This window comes from Mus caroli, chromosome 11 (genome assembly GCF_900094665.2).
Source record: "Mus caroli chromosome 11, CAROLI_EIJ_v1.1, whole genome shotgun sequence".
In the NCBI taxonomy this organism is placed as follows: Eukaryota; Metazoa; Chordata; class Mammalia; order Rodentia; family Muridae; genus Mus; species Mus caroli.
This window is the reverse complement of record NC_034580.1, coordinates 30,014,145-30,038,952: the sequence shown is the minus strand read 5'-3', so window position 1 is coordinate 30,038,952 and position 24,808 is coordinate 30,014,145. Positions and strand designations below refer to the sequence as shown.

The 24,808-nt window shown below is 43.9% G+C and overlaps 2 protein-coding genes across 3 annotated transcripts in view; one reads left to right on the top strand and one right to left on the bottom strand.

Annotated features, from left to right (window-relative positions):
- Dock2 (dedicator of cytokinesis 2) overlaps positions 1 to 24,808 on the top strand; it is a 558,039-nt gene that overhangs the window by 342,338 nt on the left and 190,893 nt on the right. Inside the window, exon 27 of the mRNA XM_021175778.2 lies at positions 5,080 to 5,175. Coding sequence (XP_021031437.1) covers positions 5,080 to 5,175 — 96 coding nt within the window. The remainder of the gene's footprint in view (positions 1 to 5,079; positions 5,176 to 24,808) is intronic.
- The window catches only part of Insyn2b (inhibitory synaptic factor family member 2B), a 45,573-nt gene continuing 41,525 nt past the window's right edge, over positions 20,761 to 24,808 (bottom strand). For both annotated transcript variants that reach the window (XM_029483628.1, XM_029483629.1), the window contains one exon: positions 20,761 to 23,670. In XM_029483628.1, the coding sequence (XP_029339488.1) occupies positions 23,484 to 23,670 (187 nt within the window). In that variant the 3' untranslated portion in view covers positions 20,761 to 23,483. The remainder of the gene's footprint in view (positions 23,671 to 24,808) is intronic.

Here is a 24,808-nt window from a genome sequence, read left to right as displayed (position 1 = left end):
TCACAGTATTGAAGACAGTTATAATAGAGTCTTGGAGGGCTGAAAATAGTGTCACAGTCTGAATCATTCAAAGAGCTTGAACCAGCTAGAACAGAGCTTGGACCGGAGAGGATTATTCTCAGATGTCATTGAATTAGCTACTGATCCTGGTGGTTGACACCTGGGACCAGAGTAGAGCCTTATTTTAAGTGAAGTAAGACATTTAACAAGTTACCAGGTCTATAAGTATAGGCCTTGCTACATAGTGAGACCTCAAACCTTGTTAGCTGACAACAACATCAAAATTAGAACCCAACTCTTTTCTTTTTTCCACTTTGACCACATCCCTTGCTGCTGACTCTAGATTTCCCTTCCCAGTAAAAGCTAATTCAGTCACAATTCTCAGGAAGGTATTGCCTAAATGTTATTCAGCAAAAGGGCAGTCACCTTGTGTTGTGTTAGAGGCAGAAATGACAGGATGTGACAATATTGCCTGCTTTGGTCCTGAGGCACTGAGGACCCTCTACCCCCTGTCTGCTTCTGTGGTTTACTTTCCAAAGTCAGGTGTTGGTCTAAGATAGGATCTAATTCAAATAGAAGGAAGAAAGATAGGCTACTGAATCAAACCATGAAATCAAATCAAATTCATGAAAAACCATATCTCTAGTGGCCAATGGGAGCAAGGGTGTGAGTCTGTGCTAGAGGATATTACTATCTCTTCAGAGTTAAGTATTTTCTTTCCAGGTAAGTGTTTGTGATTCTTCAAGATAAGAGTGAAATTGGAAAGGCCTCTTATATAAGATCACAGCCAAGGAAAATGCTGGCAGCCATACATTACAACTGTGTTCCAGGGCAAAAGAGACATTCATTCTTCTCTCCCTCTCCCTCCCTCTCCCTCCTTCTCCCTCCCCCTCTCCCTCTCCCTCTCCCATCCTTCTCCCCCCACCTCTCTCCCCCCCCACCTCTCTCTCTTCCTCTCCTTCTCCATCCCCCTCTCCCCCATCAACATTTAGATTTAAGGACACACACACACACACGCACATACACACACCTATATCTCTATCTGTCTATCTATCTATCTATCTATCTATCTATCTATCTATCTATCTATCTATCTATCTATTTATCTATCTATATCTTTGTTCTTAATCTTGTCTCTAACCCAGACTTTGGAGGTTGGGTAGGAGAAGTCAGATAATCCCAGAAGCACTTTGGCCTGATTGGAAGACCTTTAGATTCAGTGAGAGACTGCCTCAAATAACAAAGTAGAAAAATAACAAAGTAGAAAGTGGTGGAGGAAACCTCTGGCCACTATAAGGCATAAGCACACATGCGCTTGTACACACCAATGTATGCATGCATACATACATACACCACAAACACATAGATAGATACACATGTATGCACATACATATGTGTACACACACACATACATGCATTCGCATACAGATAGACATATATAAACACATACATCATATACACATGAAGAAATGAGAATTTATTGTGGTTTGCAACTCAGATAAACTGATATTTAGGTGTTCAAATATTCAAATATTAAGTATTGATCAAACCATAATCATACTCTCATGGTCAAAAGTAGAAATGGGAGGAGACATGGGCCTGATAAGGAAGAGTGAAGCAGTCAACTTTCAGGCAAGACACTGAACGCAATGCCACTGTCAGGTTCAGGAGAACCTCTGGACAAATGGTTAACTGTGGTTAACCAATCAGCATACCAAGCACATGCTTGCTGGCCTCCAGGCTCTCCCAGCATCCCAAATATCTGCTTCAGCGTCCATGTTAGCATAGACTTCTCAGAGCTTTCCACCCTACTCCCTCCCATGAGCTTCTTCAGCTCACTGGCTTCCCTGCCCCCAGCTTCTCATTCCCTGACAACCCTGACACATTTTAGCCATGCGCTCGCTGTCTGGGTCCCTACTGCTTCATCCTCCTCCCCTCAGCCCCTCTCTCTTTGTCTTCCTTTCACTCTCTCTCATCCCCAGTCATTGCCTGATCCAGTCTGCTGGCCATGTTCAGTTCACTTCTATTTCTCCCTCCTCTGGACTCTTCCACATGCCTCTGGCTGCGCTCTCCCTCATACCTACAATAAAAACCTTCCCCTCAACAATTCACTGGAGCAGCCGTGTCCTCGGTTTATGTAGTCACCAAGTGGGTGGGAAAAACTGTTTTGAAATGGAACAGTGTAACCCTGTCATAGACGACACGCTCATAAACACCAGAGCCCCAGCTCTAGCAACTGGAGGATTAAAGATTCTGGGATGAAGGAGAGACCCAGGATTTTGTAGTTTTCTTTTAAATAAACTTTTTGGAAATTCTCAACGCATTTAAAAAAAATCAGGTTATCCAATTACAACCTGACACGTATCAAGGTTTTACTTCACTGATGAAATGGGAAACAAGGCAAAGAAATGAGGTTCCTAAAAGTGTATAAACCTTGGTGCCTGGAGAGATGACTCTGGTTAAGAGCACTCTCTTCTTTCGCGGACAACTCAGGTTCAGTTCCTAGCATCCATACTAGGTAGGGTGACCCATGACCACCTATGACTACAGCTCCAGGAGATCTGGCACCTTCTTCTGCCTTCCAGGGCACCAGCACTCACATCCACAGAGACACACATAAATAAAAATAAAATAAATCTTTAGGAAAATTATATAAGCCCTGATCTTTTGTGAGAGAATAGAGAGAAAATTGTCATCAGGTCTCAGACAGGTGGTGTTAGCACAGAGTAATAAAGCCAGATCCTTTTCCAAAGTAGTGAACCAACACCAAATGCTATCTTTCACACAGTGGCCTCTCACCCCTGTAGAATTCTCTAGCTCTGCAGAGATATAAACTTTTGGTGTCTAATCAGCTGTGGACAGTCTGTCAGGACTGCATTTCCCAAGAGAGGCCCCTCAGTTGATTTTATCAGAATTGTTCTATTAAATGTCATGTAATCCTTATTTTGCTTTCTTTTCAAGTTTTGAGGTGGCTTTTTTTTTCTTACACATTTGTCATAAATATAACTCACCTTAGAACCCAAGGAAAACAGAGCAGTCTTACAAAGTACTGACTAGGTGCTGTGCGCTTTCTGCCTGCTCTGATCTGAGAGGATTCCCCCTCTTAAAAGGGGGTCTTTACATGAAGGAGAGAGCAGCATCAAGAACATTTACACTGCAGGAGAATTTCCCAGTTAGTTTCAAAAGACAGATTGAAAGAAAGAACAAAGGGCACAGGGCTCCGACAGCTGGATTCAGATTGTGATTCAGTACCAGGTCTGGGTTCTCTCACTGAAACTTGGCCCAAGAGGTGATAAGACAGACCAGTTGTCGTGGAATACTGTACCATACTTCAAAATACCAAGGGGTTAGGATGAATCAAGAAGATGGGTTGGCCCCACCCCAACATACCCACCTCCATTTCTCTTCCTCTTCTTCCTGGCCTTATGCAGGAAAGAACAATTAGAGTCCCTTCCAGATATCATAGTCTATGATTATTAAAAGGAAAAAATATCACTGCAATTTGCAATGTGTTTAGGTTGGGTGGATTAATTTCTTTGCCCTGGCCATAATGGGAAGACTGATTTTGTCATTTCAATTACAAGGCACCGTTTAGTTTGGGACTGGAAGACACTTCTTTTGGGTTAACCTCCACTTGCCGGGCAGGGAGCAATTAAGAGCGGCTGATTTGTGGCCACACTTTTACAGCTTAGCACAGGTTTATCATCTTGAAAGTTTCCCATTTGCATATAAGCTATACATTCTTTGGGTGACATTTCCATATCAGCCAGGGTTTATATTATGCATTGCCTAAGACTGCACTTTCTGGTACGTGCAGGGAATCCACAAGCCCGGCCGGGATGCTGATGCAGACCAAGGAAATGCTAAGGTGCAGGAAATACTCTGCCCCCGATGTAGGTGGACACTCTGGGACTCTGTGGACAGAAGGCCTTTATCTTGGTCCCTAGTTGGTGCCTCAAATCAGTAACTCAAGTTTTGATGTTGGCCACATCCATACACACAGAAGCTACAACACAGAGGAAAAAACGATTTGCTCAAGGTCACCCAGCTCAGATTAGCAGAGGTGGAGCCCAAAGTCAAGTCCACCTAATCTCATAACACTCTCCTAGACAGTCTCCACAGTGTGGACTTTCAGAGAAGATGGGATGGAATGTCACAGTTTTACACTTTAAATACCAAACTTCCTGAACAATCTAATTGATGTTCTTTAGACTAAAAAGGAATGGGTGTTTAAATGAAACCAGGGTCAGGAGGTCTGGAGGAAAAGGATGCTTTTAATATCTGTCTTGGTAAGGCGAGGAATGTAGTCCTGGGGAATAGTACGCTGAGTGGAGGCCATTATATAAATCTGATGCAGTTGTAAAAGAAAAGATAAAAGAGTAACGAATACATAGCATTGAAGATATTCTAAGAGAGGAAAGATCAGAAGTCACAGAAGGAGCTAGAAGTTGTCCAATTGACAACAGAGACTATATTCATCTTGACAGATGGGCACGGCTAATGAAGCCTCAGCAATAACTCATCTGTAACCCTGTCCTTGTTGCTCCTGGGAGTGTGAAAGGGAGGCAGACTTGAGAGACAGACGGTTAGATTTAATTCCTCCCCCTGACTTCCTTGCTGGGTAGCCCCCAGATAAGTAACTTCACTTCTCTGGGCTTCTGTCTGGTCATTTGAATAGTGGCAATCCTAATGTTGCTTATCTTGATGAGGAAATAGGTGAAGTGCTTAGCTGAGTACCAGGTGTTTAGTAAGTACTGTAGCCAGTTAGTGCTATAACCAGGAATGGCATATTTATGTGATGCCAGCTATAAGAAGTGATGAGTCAGGGAAAAGAATTGTAGAAATAACAAAGTCAGGAGAGCGCTTTTCCTGTCCCTCCTACCCTTGAGCCTTGGGAAGACATAGGAATGGAGGGTGGAGGACACATGTCCAGAGAAAGACTGATGTCTGTCTGGGCTTGATGGAACCAGACAATTTGTAGGGCACATGATCTATATCTGGTCACTGCTATCTGTGTCTTTGGAAGAGTGATCTGGTCCAGTGTTAGAATTTTAAGTGTTGTCTCTCAATGCATTGCAGGCCTTCACTTATGACCACATCCAAGAGATCATGGTCCAGCTGCTTCGCACAGTGAACCGGACAGTCATCACGATGGGCCGAGATCACGCTTTGATTGTGAGTAAACCCTTCTTCCTGTCAAATAACCTTAAACTCTTCAAAGTTTCAGAGTGGGGTTTTCTGGAGGCCTTTGTTGAATGCCAACACTGGTCATTGCTTAGTTCGTAGCATAAAGGACTGTGTTTTTCTCCCATCTGAGTTAAGAAGACATGAACACCAGCTCAAGTTCTCAAAAGAAAGTATGACTTACAGTCTATCAAAGTGGAGATATACCAGCAGGAGTGGTATGTCACTAATAAACAGAGGGGAGCGGGTATAAGAGACTAGGGTAGAACGGTGCAGATCCTTGTCTACCCTTTCGCTTGGCCTTATTTAAGTGTTGCCTAGGTTCGGGGCTCTAAGGGTTTGGTATTCTAAGTGACTTGATTGTGTGAACTCTGCCTGTGTTAGGGCTTAGGCAGTCCACCAGGCAGTCCATATATCCAGACACAAGGTCTATACAAGGATTTCTGGTGGTTAGGAATTATGAAACTGCTTCTTATAGGTCAAATGGAATCATTGCCCTCCCCTCTGGCAGAAAGGATACAGGACTTCAAGGACATCCTCCCTTGGTTCCAAATCAAAGCCCATGCTGGTCTCAGGAGCCCTCAGTCTCCACCCACAAGTACCTGCTCTACATTTTAAACCCCTGCCCTAGCATCCCAGCCTCCCTCCTTCAGATACTCTTTATAATGACAAAGATCCTCTCCTCCTCACAGCTACTCTCCGTCCTCCCTCAGAGGAGGTCTGGTCCCTTGGCTTCTCTTTCTCTCTGCTTTGGTCTCTTCCAGATACCTCTGGATAGCTTCTCTCTTACCTACAACAAAACCTTCCCCTCAACCGAACCATGTAGTGGTCATCTGCATTCTGGTATACCCAGGTCAGTACTAATTTGAGGGTCATCTTTTCTGCATAAACACTCTATTCCGAAGCGGGAAAGATTGCTGTTTTATGTGTGAATGTCTTCCCTCTCAAACCAAAAAAAAAAAAAAAAAAAAAAAAAAAAAAAAAAAAAACACCAACAGTGTGATCTCTCCCCATCTTGCCTAAATAAGGGCCTAACCCAGCCATGCTGTTCTCCTGCTCAAACCTGCCGGGCAGTTTCTCATCTCAGGCAGGAGAAAATTCAAACTGCTGTCAGCTCTGGGGACGCCCTGGCCTCTGGTCATTTCTTTATGTGCTCCTGCCACATATAAACAGAATTCTACCTGGTGTCCGCAAGGCCGGTTCTCTCATTGTAATCAGACTGGTCCAGGAATCACCTAATCAAAGAGGTTTCCTGATCCTGGTGCCAGTCTGCAGCACTGGGGTCCCTCCACCTGCTTCAAAAGCTAGAACATGGTTCTTTGTCTTTCTCAGCAGGTCTCCTCTGGGCTTTATTTGATTATTGTCTTGTTCTCATTGTGAGGATGGGAGCCCAAAGAAGTGATTTTAAAAAATCCTTGCTGTGTTTTTGATTCCCACAACAGCACTTAACATAGTAGATATTCTATAAATTCTGAATAAAAGATATGGATGAATGAGTGGGCAGATGGATGGATGGATGGATGATGAATAAATGAATGAATGAATGAAGTGTACCAAGCTGAGATGCTGGTGTGTAAATGCCGGTGCTATTCAGCTCAGATTGACTGCTGCCATGTTTGATAGAATCATGATCGTTAACAAAATTCTGACTTCCCTGAAATATGACAAAAATCATCCTGTACTTTTTGTGATGGTTAACTACTCTTGGGCAGGGGCCTGCCTTGCAGTGTGGTTGATAGACCCAGTGACTTTCCACTGGAGAAAACGGATTTTCCCTTTCCAAACAGATGATCAATTACACATATTTTCCTGGGTTGGAGTGGAATTTGATGTCTACTTTTCCATTTCAGTACTGAGATTTGGCTGGCCTGATCTGTGCTGCCACAATCTCCATGAGTTCATATGAGTACCGGTCTTGTTTCATCCAGAGGACACTGTTTTCTTGCAGTCCTCTACCACCTCTGGCTTCTCCAGTCTTCCTACCTTCTCTTCTACACAGATGTTCAGATCCCTGAACCTTGAGGGTAGGGGTTTGATGAGGCCATCTCATTTGTGATGAGAGCTTCAGTCTCTCATTTCCTTGCACCTCATTGCCCAGCTGTTGGCCAACACAAAACAAACTCTAAGTTTGTGGAGAGAGATGCGGGGGAGTGGCTTTGTTCAGTCTTGTTTTAGCATTTCTATTTGTCTGTTTGTATGTATGTATGTATGTATGTATGTATGTATGTATGTATGTATGTTTTGATCCTCTTTCTTTTCTTAAAAGAGAGAGAGAGAGCACATGAAATTGAGAGGTGCAGAGAATCTGGGAAGGATTGGAAGAGGGAAACACATTTTCAAAGTATATTAAATGAAAAGTTTTAATTAAGATATGCTGTATGTGAAATTTCCTAACATTTAAGTACTGACAGATTGTATGATTCTCTGACAACTGGACTCAGCTTTCCAAAAGCACACTGGCATCTCTGCTTTACTGTGGTGTAGTAAGAATCATGGTTGAGGTTATCTAATGACAGCCTACCTCATGGACCCAGAGCCCAGATTATCACATATGTTCTAATGGTGGCTGGCGAGACTGTGGTCCCTAAAGGGAGTCTGAGTGCCACAGTCCTCCATGGATTTGTCTCTGTCTACTCCTGTCTATGCCTGTTTATTTACTCTCTAAGCCTGTTTACTTACTCACCATGTGTTATATGCATCTAAAGAAGCAAGGATGGGCTGGGAATGAGCCTGATATGTGTGGGGTCCAGGATCCCATCCTCCATCATGCAAAGATAGATAGATGACAGATAGATAGATAGATAGATAGATAGATAGATAGATAGATAGATGATAGATAGATGGTTAGATACATGATAAAAAGGTAGATGATAGATACACGATAAGTAGGTGGGTAGGTAGATAGATAGATAGATAGATAGATAGATAGATAGATAGATAGATAGATAGATAGATAGATAGACAGACAGACAGACAGACAGACAGACAGACAGACAGATAGATAGATAGATAGATAGATAGATAGATAGATAGATAGATAAATGGGTGACTGATAGATGATGGAGGAACAGATAGACAGACAGACAGACAGACAGATGAAGATTTGTCCCACAGAGTGCTGCAATGCCAGGATCTTCTACTTCCCTGGGCTGCTCAGCCTTGCAAACAGTTTGTCATTTTTCTCACTTACCACCCTTCCAGAGCTGAAGTACCACCATTTCTTACTGAGTTAGAGGCCTCCTATGTGTGGCTCCCGGAGCGCACCTTAGATAAGCATTTTATGACCTTCCTAATCTTTATTCCTTTTCTTTGGAATGAGTCTGAAGGTGATCATCAATCCATTTGGCTCATTCTGTATATAGCAGGCTCTTAACTCCCTGCTTTTCCGTGAGAGTAGCAGTTCTTTAGAACAGGGTATGAACTGTAGAAAGCACTAAGTAAGTGGTGTCTATTGTTATTTCCCTTCCTATCTGGTCCAATGAGTCTCTGTCCATCTGCATTATCAACTCCAGCAAGTGATGGAGGAGTGGTTCTCATTCATTCCTGCCTCTTTTATGGGCCTGTTCTCGGATTCTCTGCCCTAATGGCTGGACTTCCTAATACATGTTCCTCTTGCTGTCTGGTATTCTTTGCCGGGGCATTCCCCTACTCTCCATTGCTCAGTGGTTTCCCCACTGCCTATAAAATGGCTCATAAACACATTCAGGTCAATCTTAACTTCTAGTGTCTGCTGTGGCCTCAACTACTCTTTCTTTCAGTCTTTCATCTGACTTTCTGTCTAAAGGTCCAAAAAGGTATATGACTGGGTATTACCCACATATACCCAGTTCTCTGGATGTCTGTACCACCTGAGCATCTTCAATTGTCTACCATACCTTCCTGTGCCTTCCCAGTCTAGTGACCTTCTGCCTAACTTTTAAGGTCCAGCATAGACACACGCCTTTAGGAAGCTGCCCTCCCTAGAACATGTAATCACCAAACAGACTAGTTTTCATGAGTTCTAGCACTTTTGTACAGTTGTATGGCCACCACAGTAACTCAGTCTGGGTCCTTTCCTTCCCTACCCTGGGTTATTTTATGGTCACTCTCCATCCCTTCCCCATTCCTAAGCAACTATCTGTACCCATTTGCCTCTTTGGGGGACTTTATAAGGCAAAACCACATGAGTTTGATTTCTCATGCCTGACTTTTTTCCTGAGCATTTTCTGTAGTCAATCCATATTTGGGGACATGCCACGCTCTGTCCCTTTTAATTGCTGGGTAATATTATATTGTATGAACATGATTTTTTTCTTATCCATGTACTAGTTAGTGGTCTTTTTGACTGTCTTCAACTTTAGGCTATTATAGATGCTGCTGCTATGGTATTTGCTCATGGGTTTAGTGTGAATATATGTTAATTCCTCTTGAGTAGAAATTTCATAGTGGAATAGATGAAGCAACAGGTTTTTTCCTAAGAAATTGTCCAACTGTGTTTTAGAGTGGCTGTGCCATGCCTCATTCTACAAGCCGTGCTTGAAGGCTCTGGTCCTCACATTCTTGCATAAACAAGACTGAAGACTCTATCAATCTTAATGGACTTAGAACAGGCCTACTGAGACCTTTCCATGTCATCTGCCCTTTGGTTGTTGTTTTGGTTTTTAGTCTTTGTTTGTTTGTTTGTTTGTTTGTGAGCTAACCCTCTCTCCTCTGCATTGCCATATGATGTTTGAGAGGTTGTGCCTCTCTGCCCAGTGGTTAATACGTCTTCATGCCATTGCTGTGAGACACATCCTATCAACACTGTTCTCAAGTGCATGGACCTACAGAGAACTCACTCATTTCTTTGGCATTTTGTGAGAACCTGTGCCATCCTTAGAAGAGGCTCAGAAGTTGTTTCTCTCCTATATTAGAAGAGCCCTGAGGGAAGGGACTATGTTCCATTTGTCCCATTATCCTTAGTAGAATGCCTTGTGAAGAGTGAGTATTCAGTACACACTTACTGAGTAAATAATGTAGCTGATGAATAAATGAAACAGTCCCTGGAAGGCAGGGGAGGAGTTTCTGTGCATCTGCCTCCAGATTGTCTTTTCTTTTCTTGTCTTTATTGAGGGTGCTTTCCTCAATAACAACTGGAGACATGTTAGAGAGGATGGGGATGATGTAAGGCTGTCTTGTTCTTAATTTCTCTGTCCCTTGGTCTGGTCCCAGAGCCTTGCAGAGGTGTTGTTGCAAGCTAGTCTTTAGTCCTGGTGACTCCCATTTGCTGATTTAGCTACAGTGAAGAGAGAATTGAATGGGGAACAATAGGAGATAGAAGGAAAATCCAAAAGGGGCTCTCTTAGGACAGCTCCAATTTCACAAAAGGGGCCTTTCTAGCAATTCCAAGAATAGAAAGACCTTCAAAGTAAAGAAAATGGTGGTGGAAAGTAATTGCTCAGGGGTCAGGGGTCCCAGTCTTCACGTCCAAGGCTCCAATTTAATTTCAAATTGAGATTCAACAAGGAGGAAACATCCCCATTCCAGCCATCATTTTTAATTTTCCAGACATGATTTTTATTGGCTAGTTTCCATTGCTTGGGAATATTAAACAATCAATATTTTTGACACCTGCCATTCATGTCTAGTGCTTCTGAAATCCCAAATAAGACCTTGGCTGGGGAGGCAGGTGGGATTGCAGCTTGCCTCTTTTTATGGGGCAGACAGTGGCTCCTTTGGCTCAGCACAAGGCAATCATCATTTGCTAGAGACAGCCACTCCCAATTTCCTGTAAATCACCTGTCTGGACAATGGAGTGTTAGAGAAGACAAACGGACAAAGGAAACACTATAAAAACCAAAATCAGGGACTATGGGAGGCTGGATGCGTTTCCATTTCTCTCCTGCCTGACTCCAATCAAACACATAACAGATTGTTTATTGTAATCCTTGAATTACCAAGGAGCTAGACTGTGATGGTGAGAGAGGGTGGCTTGGTTTGGAAGAGGTGACATTTGATTAAGGGAGACAGAGGGACAGGAGAAGGGCTCCACACTCTCTCTACAGAGGATTATCAAAACATAGCAGCATCTTAACATCTTTGAACCTTGGTTTTTGTTGTTTCCCTAGCTTCAGAGTCAGGGTCATAAAATAGGCTGGGCTGCCCATGCCTACTCTTGTTGACTGGTGATGTCTACCTGAAATATTGTCATGAGAATGATTGCAGGAGCTCCATGTTGACTCAGTGGGACGAACCGAATTGATTAGTCATGTCTGTCACAGTGTGAACTGGTCAACAGTGATATATTGAAGATACTTATAAATATTTCACATTGACTGTAGTTACTGGTGTTTCCATCTGGCTTAGTCTAAGTGTTTGTATAGTCAATATTCTTTTCTTTGTTTCCCTTATGAAGGCAGATTTGGATGAACGGCAAAAAAGAGATAATCTTGAGGAATTTTACCTAGTAACTGTTTCTATGTGAAATGTGCTGTGTTTGTATCCAATATATAAGCTGTACCTTGATTTTCTGTGGCCATAGCCAGAGAAGATGCTGCCGCTCATACTGTGACATCAAGTGTTCCTTTCAGAAATGTTAGTTAGCATATACAACAAGAAAATTTGACCCTGTGGTGTGTAAATCCTGTCCTGAGTTCTGAGGCAGTGGGAGTTACATTCTGTCCTAGGCTCGACCTTATACTGTGAGTCAGAGGGTGCAAATACCATCTCTAAAGTCACACAGCAGTGGCACCAGGGTCTCCTTCCTCAGAAGACACTTGTCCAGCCTTAGGTATGTAGATCAAGGCAAACTTGCAGGCCTGATTATCCCAGAGAAGGCTGGTCCCTCCCCTTTCTCACCCATGCTGGAGATTGTCACCCCACAGCAAGAATCAACCAGAGAACACGCCCACTGCCTGGCCTTCTGGGAAGGAAAGCGATCTGGAAATTCTGTTGAAACTGGAATCTAGCTTTTATTTCGGGTAGTTAAAATAAGCCTCTGGGTGATATATTTTGGGCCTAATTACCCCGCTTTTCACAGAGGAGTCTGTGGAGTGATTAAATAAAGGTAACTGCAGCTGGCATTCAGAGCAGTTTTTTAAAAAGGAACCAAGGGGGAAATCTGGAAGTCACCCCACCCTACTACCTCACCTCACAGGATTCCCAGAAAACCTGTGTCATGTAAACTCTGACTTCACATTCTAGTCATTCTTGCGGTGCTGAGTGGGGACTGCAGGTTGTCTGCAAGACCCTTGGCGGCACACCCTCCTACCTCCAGCCCCTTGTCATGGAGAGTATGCATGTGACTTCCACATACACTGTTTGCCACTTATTGAGCACATGTTCATGTGGCAGGCAGACCTCTTGTACTCCACTTGACTTCCATCAGTTGTATAGTCAACAGTTGAGGCTCACAGAGGTTGAGTGACTTGCCTGTAAGCACACAGCTTGCTAATAGTGGAGGAGCTAAAGCCTGAAACTTTGATGACCGTTTTAGAATCCCAGCTCTTAAGCAGTGTGCTGAACACAACTTAGTCTTTTAGTATCTAAAGGAACATGTTAGGCACCAGCCACCTTAAAGGTCCCTAAATGAGCAACTTGAACTCACAGCTGCCATTCTGCCTCTGCTGGGAACGAGTGAGATAGCTCATGTGATAGCTTTTCAGAAATCTCCAAAAGGGCTTAGAATTTGGGGGTAGATTTGGATGGCTAAGACATCATTAGAGATAGTCTCCTCAATTCTGGTAATTAAATCTCAGAGTTAATCTAGGGGGGAGGAAGAACCTTTTGTTTATTTAAATTTTTATTTTGTTTGCTGGGAGGTGGGGAGGGGGAAGGCCAGCTTAGTGGCAGAGGTGGGATGAGATTCTTAAGTGCTGGGGAGACTCCTCCTTCACCCTCCAGCTGCCTATCTAGTCCTTGAAGACCTTCCAACTGAAAATGTTTCTAAGCCGGGGTGGGACCACTATCTCTCTCTCTGCTGCCATTGCTACATCTCCTAAGAGCACACATGGTCTCCCTGCTTGTCCTTTCCATATCTAATCTTCCACCAAAGAGTTCCTCCAGAGAACCTTTTGGATGAGGAAGTGTCTGGGCCTCCACAATGCTGAAAGATGGAAGCCTAGTTAAGTGGACCCTTTGGGAACCCCATGTCTATCTGTTTCTCCCACAGTGTCTCCACACAATGTTCCCTCTGTGTGTATGTATGTATATGTGTATGTGTTCATGTGTAGGTATGGGAATGTTTATACTTGTATATGTTTGTTCATTATAGGGATTAAGAAATTTGTTGTAAGAAAATACTAAAAATTATGCAAGGGACCTGACTTCAGGTTGGTAACCAAAAGGTGGCATCATTAACTCTGGGGAGCTTGGTTGCTCTCTAGGCTGGTAGGGGAAGGGCACAGGTTCTATGCTTGGAGCACAGTGCTCATAAATGCATATTAGGGAATATTTGGATACACGTGCATGTACACACACACACACACAGTATTTCAACTCATAAGGGAATCACTGCATATAGGACAGAAGTCACTTATTAAAAGTTGACATCATAGAACTGAATCTGGCACTTGAATATTATGACACCTTTGGGTGGGTGGCTTGAAAAGGCCAAAGAGCTCTCAGAGGGTGCAGGCCAGGAAACTCTCGGTGTGTGTATGACTCGTTGCCTGTTCTGTCTTGTGGTCTTCCATTTCTTAGGCATCGTCTTTGGTGACCTGTAGATGTTGCAATTACATGATTTCCACACTGGAGTGGGATTTTCTTTTTTTTTTCCCACCTGTGTTCCATAGCAAGCTGTGACTCCCAGGGGAAGGAGCTGTGTCCTTATATGGTTGGGGTTCCTGTTCCACTGTCAAGGACTTCGAGTGAAACAGATGCTCAGTCCAACCTCGGGGTTGGGGCGGGGGACTTAATGGAAAGAGAAAACCAATCCAAAGGACAAGAGGATGATGAGATTTCTAAAAGGTCTGAGTTTAAAAATAGGTGAGAAAAGCCCTGCTTCCTTCCAGACTTCCCTTTAAGGATCTTCTATCTATAAAATTCTGCAGTTCTGCCCTAGCGCCGTGAAAGGGTTCTTTTTGACAGATTGGAGAAGAGCCTGGTTCATCCTCAGGATCATCTTTCTGATCCCACATCAGCCTCAGAGATGGGAATCGGAAGAGATTCACTGACTTTCCTCTTCCTTGGTCTGTCCATGGAGCAGCCTATGCGGGGACAATGCCCTGTTGGTAAACTGAGGCTGATATTACTACCACCAAGGATTTTCCCCACTTGACATGTGGGACCTTCACCTTGGGGTGCTGCAGAGCAGGTCAGCTTCGGACCTGGACAAACTGGTACCGCAGTGGGGCCATCACTGGCCACGCAAGGACATAGCTGTCAGCACCAGGAAAGGAAGACACAGAGCGAGAGAGAATTTGGGAATCATTCAGCCAATGCTGGGAAATGCACTATTATGTCATTGAAGTTTTAACAAAATTATCTCCAAATAGCCCAGTGCCTTTTGGCTTGTGTTAGTGGAGCTATGCAAATCTGATTTGGGGCAAGTGACTTTAAGTGTGTTCTTAAAGATAAGACTCTGCAGAATCTCTTGTGCTGTTTCCCGGCACTGGGGACAGTCTTTTGAACAAAATGTCTGCCCTTGGCCTTGGCTGACCACCATCTCAGTCAGCATTGCTTTCTACGGGCAGTGAAGAAGCTGTGGATTCTGAAGGGATCTGACAAGTGGGGAACTATACCATAGCTTCCTTTCTCAAGGTATGAGGAGCCTGTTTAATGGCTTTGGTCCCTTAGTTCCTTTGTTTGCATCAGCCTTAACAAATAGCAGGCACCGGAGTAGCAAGAACTGAGTGGTGGTGGTTTCTGTTGTTGTTGTTGTTATTGTTCTCCTCCTCCTCCTCTTCTTCTTCCTCCTCCTTTTAAATTACATTACTTATGTCTTGTGTGTATATGTATACATGCACATGGTCACACAGTCACAGAACAACTTGTAGGTGTCTATCTCTCCCACTGTGTGTTCCTGAGATCCAGATGGTTAGACTTGGTCACAAGCCCCATTAAGCACTAAACCATCTTACTGGTCCTTTTTTGTTGTTGTTGTTATATTTCATGCTCAAGTCCTTTTTCCTGACTTGACATGGTGACAGGCTCAGAAGATTTCATGGCCCTTTGTAGGGATGTTCAGTGAACATTAAGGCGCAGGGTGTGTCTGTCAGCTTTGCATTACTATAACAAAGTACCTAAAGCAGGCTAGTTATAAAATAGCAAAGGTTTAAACTGTCCATATGGTGGAGACTCTAGAGCCCAGCTCCTCTCTTCTCTCACTCATTGCATAAAGATCTAAGGGCTCTGGTGAGGCCGGATGCCACAGCAAGTGGCCATATACCAAGCTAGAAAACAGAGAGAGAGGTGGCACCAAACTTCCCAGCCTTTATAGCAATCCTCTCCAGTGCTATTAAGGAGCCCATAAGAACTACTTGCTAATGGCTTGCCCCCTAAGGACGTCTCCCCATGAAGAAAGAACAGACCACTGGAAACACTGTAATGAAAGAGGCATGAGCCTCAGGTCCCTGTTGTCCCCACTAGGACACAGCTCTTCTTGAGTTACTTGAAGGAATTAATTCTGTCAAGTAGCCCTTCACAATCAAACCCACCTTTCTAGACGTGTTGTCAGATTCATTCAGGGCACCCATTTGTCTTTAAGTGGCATCCACTGGGGCTTTCTCAAATAAACAATCATGTTCTGTGACTCAGTGCGTAGGAAGAGTGGTAGGAACAGAACAGCAGGGAAGTCATCAAGGGGCTGAGGTCTGGGAAGGAGAAGTCCAGTTCTCAGCAGACCCCATGGCCTCCCCGTGGCTAGACCCAGGCACTAACCCCATTCAGCATTTCCTGAGTTCGGTGCACTCAGGAATTGCAGATTTCTTGAGTTTCATTTCTATTTTTCTGAAATAACTTCACTTTCTTTTTATGATCAAAAAAATCCTCAAGCACCATTTCTTTAAAAATAGGAATTACAGAGAAAACCAGCTTCCTGAAGCCTCTTCCTGTGTATATTCTTACCTTCTAAACGTCATTTGAAGCCAGGAGAGGCCAGGGCTTTATTTGAAAGATGGGGGTAAGGCAGCAGCAGGCAGGATCTGACCTTGGCCCCTAGTTTTTCTTCTCCATGTTCCCATGGCCACATTTTCTCCTAATTCACTCAGCAGAACTTACACTGCAATATGTGGTATTTCACATGACATAGGATACCTGTGGAGGCTCCCAGGGATGGAGTGACAACTCCTGTCTCCAAGGACACTGCTTCCTAGTGGAGAGGAACATGAGAGATTGATGAAAGAAATCCCAATGTAATGTGAAAAAAATGGCATCCTGTGCAGTGCCATGGGCACTCAGGATGGAATGGCCAACAGGGACCAGGGACAGGAGCGAAAGAGAAAGTGGCAAAGAGGAGACCATGTTTAATTTGGTGTTTGCTGTTGTCATAGGAGTTTCAAGGGACCTGGCTCCCAATTTTGGCAGACCTTAAAAGATCCCTATCCTCCACCACCCCTTCCCACTCTCCATATCTTCTGCTTTGACAAATGGCCCCTTCTTCCTGCCTTTATTCATTCGGTTGAAAAGTGGCACTTGTTGTAAATACCTTGTAGGAAATGCTTGAGGAGTAAATGAGAGGGAGCAGACAAGTGCTGGTCATTACCACTGTCAGGTCAAGGAAACAGAGAGCTCATGATTACTGTGTCGATGTCATTGTCGTTGTTGTTGTTTGGTTAGTTGGTTTTGATTTTTATTTGCCATGGAGCCTCACTTTGTAGCCCAGACTGGTCTTGAACTTGTTGTCTTCCTGCCTTGGTCTCAGAGATGCTGAGATTCCAGGCTTCTGCTGAAATCATCACTTAACAATATACTGTGAACTCCAACCTTTATCCTCCCTCAAAGTACAAATTATTCCCTGTGATAGATGGGTGATGGATGGTGTTCTGAGCAATAGTGAGCGAAGATTCACCCACAGGTACTTAATACCCTCTGACTTCTCAAGAGATGATGAGATAGGAAAGGAGCTAGCAAGAGGTTGAGGTTAGGGTGTAAATGTTAGCTTGGAGACCTGTTATGAGCCTTGTTTGCTATGGAAGTGAGCATCTGTCCTCTGGGGTTGTGGTGATGCGTACAATTACAGACACATATTGGGGATGATTTAGCCAACTATGTACCTCAAAAGGCTCCCTCAGGGAGTTTACTACACAGTGGGGGGAAGGTCAGGATGGTGGACAGTGTCCCAGCAGTATTTACACCTTCATCTTCAGATCTAAGTGGTTTGACATCCAGGTAGAGTGACCTCTGTTCACTTGGGGGGAGGGGGGAGGGATGTGTGTGGGGTGGGAAACACCCTCATTAGACCACACAGCCTGTGAGGTCAGGGCTTCAAGTGCATTTTCACAGTGTTCTTGGCCACAGGCATGGTACAGAGAAGATGCTCTGTAAGTATTCTGTAAGTGCCCCCTGGGCTGAGGTTCATCTACGCGTTGTCAGACCCTGGGGTATCTGTTAGTGGAAGAGGTCAGGGCCAGCACTCTGAATTTATAAACATTGATGCTTTGAGTTACATTTTGATTTTACTCTTTAATTCTCAAGTCTCAGCTATTAAAGAGATAATATTGTGTATTTGAAAAAAAATTGCAAACAGAGAACAATGACTTGCAGCCCCAAGATCCTTCTGTCATCTGTATCTGATCTCTACCTGGGATGAGGTGGGGATCAGTTACTCGGTGGGCACAATGGCAAGGCTGTGGGCATCACTCTGGAGTCCAGCAGTTGAAATGCCACAGCTGGTTTGGTATGGGAGATAGAGGGCTGCTTCTTAGCGTAACCAGATTGAGTGTGCTACCTGGGCACCCAGGCTGCTGTGACAGGTAGAGGTCACTGGGCTAGCTAATGGTCTAAAAAAATGTATATTCAGGTTCTGTCAGGGAGAAAGTAATGGGTTTCATCTGAATGAAATTTAATATACTTATGGATTCTGAAAGAATTTGAAAGCCTTTCATGATAATAAAGCCTTTATTTGTTTGGGAACAAATAATCCTTTGGTGTGATGTTATTGTCTCTCCACTTTAATCATGGTTGAAGCCGAGGCAAAACGCGTCGCCTAAAAGGTTCCTTGAGTAGACGGCCCCTGTCTGTTTTAAATTGCATTGTGTCTGAAATGGACTAGGTCACATGTAATAAATGCTGGCATTTTAATAGAAACATTACAGCAAAAATAGTTAACAATCTGCTTTAATTTCAAAACTCATTTTCTCTCTCACACTGTTGGGCAGTATCTTGGTCAAATGTGCAGAATGCATTGGGATTTAATTATGATGGCAATTTATTCTGAAGCAAGGTTAAGTGAGGCTGTCAATAAGGTGCAGGGTGAGGACAGTTGTGTCCTGGTGCTCCTAAGTCCTGAAAGCCTGGCCAACCATGAAAGAGTTGAAAGCTTGGGCACCGTTCCTTGCTAAAGCCTCCAATTCCAGGGGTGCAGATACAGAGGCTGGGTGCCAGCAGTGTGCCATTCCTTATGAATGCCCTGCCAGTAAGGAGGGGAAAAGCCAGGGGCAGGGTGTGTTCAGAGTTAGTAACTTCTTCACTGGATCCAATTTACTAATTAACTTACTCCAACATTTAAGCCCCAGTGTAGTGAGTGCAGGGCATATACAGGCTACTGGCAATACGTAGGATTACCACCCCAGGAAGACTATACAGACAAGTACATCCACTAAAGAGTGACAAAGATATATATGTTCAAGGACAGCTATGTCATAGACTTTGAGGACAAGGTCCCTGATGTAAGTAAACAATTAAGAAGGACATCTGGTGTGGTTTGTGGTCATGGAGGTAGCTGGATGACATTATGTCTTGCTAGAAACTGGGCACAGAGGGATGTAGTGAGTATGTTCTAGGCAGAGAGAAGGGTTCCCTCGCAGACCCTATTGTGGTGGGCAATAAGGTGCCTGCCATGGGGAAGTTCTCTGACATGGAGGAGAACCCAGCTGTATGGTGTCTGAAGGTGCATCTTCTTTTTGTGGGCTAAGAGCTCCACAGAAAGCAGAAAGAGATGGTGTAGTTGTGAAACTTTGAGATTAGGACATATTACATGGTCACTAGGTATTTAGGCTGTCAGTCAGTTTCAGGGAGATGGGAGAAAATTGAGGTGAAAAGTACTCAGACGGGCCAACACTACGTTGGCCAAACATGGACTGTAGCAAAGAGTCGGTGCTGAGTCTGGAGGTGTGTTCCAGCCCTCTCCTGTTCAATGGGAGTAGCAATCATAAAACATCTCTGTGGCTTGGAACTGAAAAGCAGAGACATTTTTAGCATTCAGCAAGTTGCCTGGACTGACCTTAAAGTTAGATCCTTTTCATGTGAAGATGATGCTCAGCTGACCACAGTAAGAATGGACTTCAAGTCCACCCTGAGTGGTGGCTGGAGTTGGTCAGATCCTCACACACTGCGCTGGTGCTTCTAGGACCCATTTCCAAAGTTCTAGTAGCCTTGAGCAAATCGTCCAGTTATACCTCATGTTGAGTATGGGAGAGTCTTTTGCACTTCTGGGAATTTAATGCCATACTACAGCATACTACAACAGTCTTCTTCCTCCCCCCCCCCCAATGCTGCACTAAGCATTTTTGGCCAACCTGTACCTCTGAACCACAGAGCACCCATTATTTAACATACATTGTCCTGCTAGCTAAGGGATTTATAAGTCAGAGTGAGTTGGCTTCTGGCCTTGAGATAATCTTAAACCTGCATCTGACACCAAGTGTGGACTCACAGAAGCTCTTGTTTCTCCGTTTCCTTCAATGAGCAAAGGAAGGAATGTGTATTTCCTGGGTGCCTGTTGTGTTTTCTCCACTATGTTTAGAGCTCCCTTCAGTTAACTGCCAGATGTTCTCTTAGGATCAGGGGTTTCTGGTTCATAAGACCCTAGCTAAGAAGCTCAGACAATGGGGTGACTGAGGGGTTATTTTGCTTTCCTTACTTCTAAGAGGAGGAGGCCCATCCTCCAGACAGAAAGGAGACCTCAGTGACATAGCAGCTCAAACTCTGACTCACGCCTGGGGGGAGTTCTTTACAATTCTCTCCCTCTGACTGGTGGAAGAGAAAGTGAGTTTGGGATTAACATGCCATGAGAACACATTTGCAAATATCTTTTCCACAAATGAACTAGGCTCAGAGTTAGAGCCCTCAACCTTCAAAAGCAGGAGCTCATTTGGATCTAAGTAAACTATTATCTCATGTTCGAATTTTGGAACGAGATACTAATTTTCCCAGTATTGATGACACAAGGATGTCTTTTAAGGAAAACTGTTCATCAGAAAGTAATTAAAAAGAAATATGAACCAAGCTAGTCAGGTGTCGGTGTACGAAGTTGAACCATGGATAAGTTGTGTGCCCTCTTGAAAGCAGCTGGGAATGATTCCTTGGTACAGGTTACCTCCCGAGATTGGTGTCACAGACATTTCTGGCTCTATTCTTGTTTATAAACAAATGAGTTAAGTATTATAACTGTCTTTGCCTTTGGGGCTGCTAAATTTCATAACTTAACTCAACCCAAGCTAATAACTGAGTCTTAAGACCTAGGAAAAATACTTAAGTTTATTGCAAAAGATAATATCCCATTTAAAACAGTTTAGAAATTTACAAAACCTTACAGTGATACATTGTCTTCAAGAAGGCGCTCTACAGATGAGCTGGCATTAAGTCAGGGATGCTGAGTGTTTTAACGATAGAGGGAGCAGATACATTAAACCCCTGCAATTTAAACAGACCCATCAGTCCTTTCTCCTTCCATTTCATAAAAGTAAGTTTTGCTAAATGAATCTCTTTCCATAAAACCATATAACCTCAAGTATAACATTTCTGTAGAATATCATATGACATACTATTTTACAAAGAAGCATTGCTACTCAGCATGAGTAACAGACTAGAGAGTTTTGGTATATATGAGTACGTTTTTTATTTAATGTAGTGATGACCCTTTCTCTTCAGAAGGCTGGTGTTTATCAATCCTTTCTCCCAATACTGATGTTCAGGATTCAATTACCAGAAGGAACCTCTCCAGGTATAGATTAGTGTGGCCTAAGCAGTGCGATGTGGTGTTGTGCTTTGGTATAAAATCACATGACCTGGGTTGATTTTTCTTTCAGGGAATGGTAACAGTTTTCAGTCCTAATTTTATCTCCTTCAGAGTTTATGTAAGGTCCCTACCTTGCCATGTACGTGTAAAGAGAAGAGCTACCCCAGATATCTCCCCATTTCTCCAGGCTACCCAGTACAAAGGCTGCAGTTAGCTCTCACAGCTGTGCTCCTCCACTGGTAGGAGGTTTACAGAGCTTAGAAACCAGGAGGCATGGTCATTCTTCTGCCCAGTCAACAAAGGACACAATTATGCCATCTTTTCCAGGTTAGTGAAAAGGCTATTCTATTTCCCCGAGTCTCCGAGATCTAAGTGCAAGAATATTTTCATCCCGTCCTGATATTCTGGAATATAAATTCATTTGAAATTAGTGTAAGCAAAACAAATTAAGATGGAAGCCCCACTGCAAGATAAAATTATATAAGAGATCCCAAATGAGTTTGCTTTATTGGATTATCCTCTGTAGTGTTTTTTTCCATTGCTGGGGCCAACTGAGAGTTGAGTGTATGGATACAGAAAGAAAGATCTGTGGCTTTTGGCCAGTGGTAACATATCTAATTGAAATGTGGTTTCTTAAGCATGACAAGTATATTTATCTTAATTCTAACTTGACATTCTATATTCTGGTCTCACTTTGTGGGTTTAAACATTACACTAGAAACAGAGAGAGAACATCTCAAATGACATCCCAAGACTTAAATAGTGCAAGCCCAGATTCCTTGCCAAATTTTCCTCACTCTCCCTGAAATAGCTTTTGCACCGCAGCACTGTGACAAGGGAGGTGAAATTGTTGGGGGTGGTTTGCTCAATTAGCCTCAATTGGCAGTGGGCTACACACACCCCACGTACACAGCAGAGACTCACTCAGACACCGGTTCTTTGGCAAGGGGGCGGTTATAAAATGCTTTCTTTGCTTAAATGTGGATCACATTTCTGGCAGTGTCAGTCCAATCACAGGCTGGCAGAACATGGAACTGAATGCAGAGGTATCCAAGCCTTGCCTCCTATTCAGCCCCTGTAGGTAGCAATGACTTAATCACACTGCTTTGGGAGTTTGCTTGGCATCCAAGCTTGACCGGACATCCATGAGTGGAGGTCTTGTCAACACAACGAGCTAGATCTTAAGGAGCTCAAACTTTGTGGAAGAAGGCGCTTCCATCCTCATTCTCGGTCATGTTTCTTCCTAGATCAGGTGACCGAAACCTGGTCACCAGGAAGGGTAACTGTAGAGTAGCATGTTTGGGCCTATCTACATGGTTGTCACAAGGATGCATGGATGAGAAAAAAATGCTATATTGTAGGTAAGCCTTGTTAACGTCACTCGATAAGGTATACCGACATACAAGTTGCTGAGTCTTAAGACCCTTAATGTTACAGGTAAATGAACACTAACAGGTAAATGACCCTAACGATAAAGCCCCTCTCAATTACCCCACACTGGGTATACAGAAACATATGATAATTAAGCGGCCCCAGAAAGACTACAGCTATGAAAGTCACCTGAGTTCCAGTAACATAGATCACACAACAGGTGTCTAATACCCATGGGCAACCTTACTCTGCCACACCCCATACTTTACAAGAAGACAGCTGCACAGCTGCTGGATTTGAAATCTAACAGCTAGATGAAAAAGAGGACAACTTAATACAATCAGGGGGACCTGGCATTGTTAGGCTCTGCTCATTTCTGTTGTGCTTTTGGTACGGTAAATCCTAGAACCCTGCCAGCTTATTGTGTGATGTTGTCTAGGATACTTGCTCACAACCCTCCTCTTCCTGCACTGCACAACACAGGCTTATTTCTGTACCTTTGGGGTCGAGGATCTCAGGGTAGGAAGGAAATGCTTGCTGCCAGGGAAGGGGTGGGAGTGCAGTGAGCATTAGCATATGGTGGGAATCTGAGCTTAGCAGATGAGGACGGAAGCCTGGCTGTGAGGGACAGGCAGCTCGGTAACAAGTGGCCACACAAGTGTCCACAAAATCCTCTGCAAGCTGCGGCACACGCTCAGGTAAGGTTGGTGAGCAGGTGTCCAGGGGTGTACCGGCTCTGAGGCACTCCTGTCTCACAGGGCAAGGGGATCTCAGCCTGCGCTTTTGCAGAGGATCAAGGAGGTCTTGAGGGGATCCCCCATCTCAGGAAGGAATGCAGGAAGCCCCAATCTTCTCATATCCACCAGAAACATTTCTTCTTCACCTTCTTGCTCTTCCGCCGTAAGTCCTGTTTCTCGGGGACCGGGGCTTCTGCTGGGGATTTGGATGGCGAAGGTGCTTCCTCAGCTGGCTCCGCCTCCTCCAGACTCTGGAGAACCTCATGGAACCTGCCTTCCTGCTGTCGGAAATCATACTCTACACTGGAAGACAGAGAGGGAGGAAGAGGGTAACTTACAAAGAATACACACTGACTTAAAAATAACACACACCCATTACCCAGAGTACACAAGAGCAGGTCCTTAGGATCAACTACTAAGCCATTAGGGACCAAGGGCCAGGTGGCTTTAGGAGAGTTGAGCCATTTCCCAGACCCTTCCATTCCTCCCCATTGAATTAAATTACCTTTCATGATACCTCATTTTGTCAAGTAAATCAAGCACAGATCATGTCAGGCATTTAGTAAATATTTGGTCTGGCTTTAGTGATCTTCATTGTTACTGTTTTTGTTAAACAGTATTCATGGAAACGAATTCATTAACATGTAAACGATATAAAGGCACACATCACCAAACTGAGCTTAGTTTCCTCATCTGTGAAATGGGAGTAATAATGTCCCCTGAAGCTAATAAAATCAGGATATGTGAAGTAGCTGTAAATGATATGGCCAGAGCAGAGCCTGACATACTGCAATCCTTTTGTATGTGTTAACCCCTACTCCTGCATTAACATTACTACCACTGATACTTTATGCTCTTTGAAGTGTTATGCTCTTAGGAATATGCCTTAGAGAGCTTTACATATCAGGCTACCTTCCAGCATTCTTCCATACAGAGGACTGAAATCCTCTTCTGTCGCTAGATAGCTTCTCCTTTTTCCTATTTCATGTGTGTTTTTGGAGTCCTTAGTATACAGTGTATTCCATTCATACCATGTTGATTACTACAAAGGTTTCTGAGGTAAATATGAGGTCAGATGGGGCCAAGATGCCCAGAAGTCCTGGGAATGCAGAGTCAGCAAAGAACCTGGACGTAAGGCAGGAGACTGATGTTCCCTCTGCCTCTTTGTGCCTGGAAAAGAGGTAAACATGTCACGGACTCTTGGCCTTCCTCTCACTCTGATTAGCTTCCCCTGAGCCCAGAGAACTCGGCTAGGAAGACCAGATCCTGCCAGGCAGCTCTGCCCAGCCTGTGTCCTTGACTGCTCACTTCCCTTCCACTTTTAGGTACATTTGAGTGCTAAGTGCTTGTTACCTGTTTGTCCACAGCTAGCATGAGAGTGTAGAAAATGGCAGAAATACAACCATAAGAGCAGAGCGTGCCTCTTGTTTAGCCAGAGGCA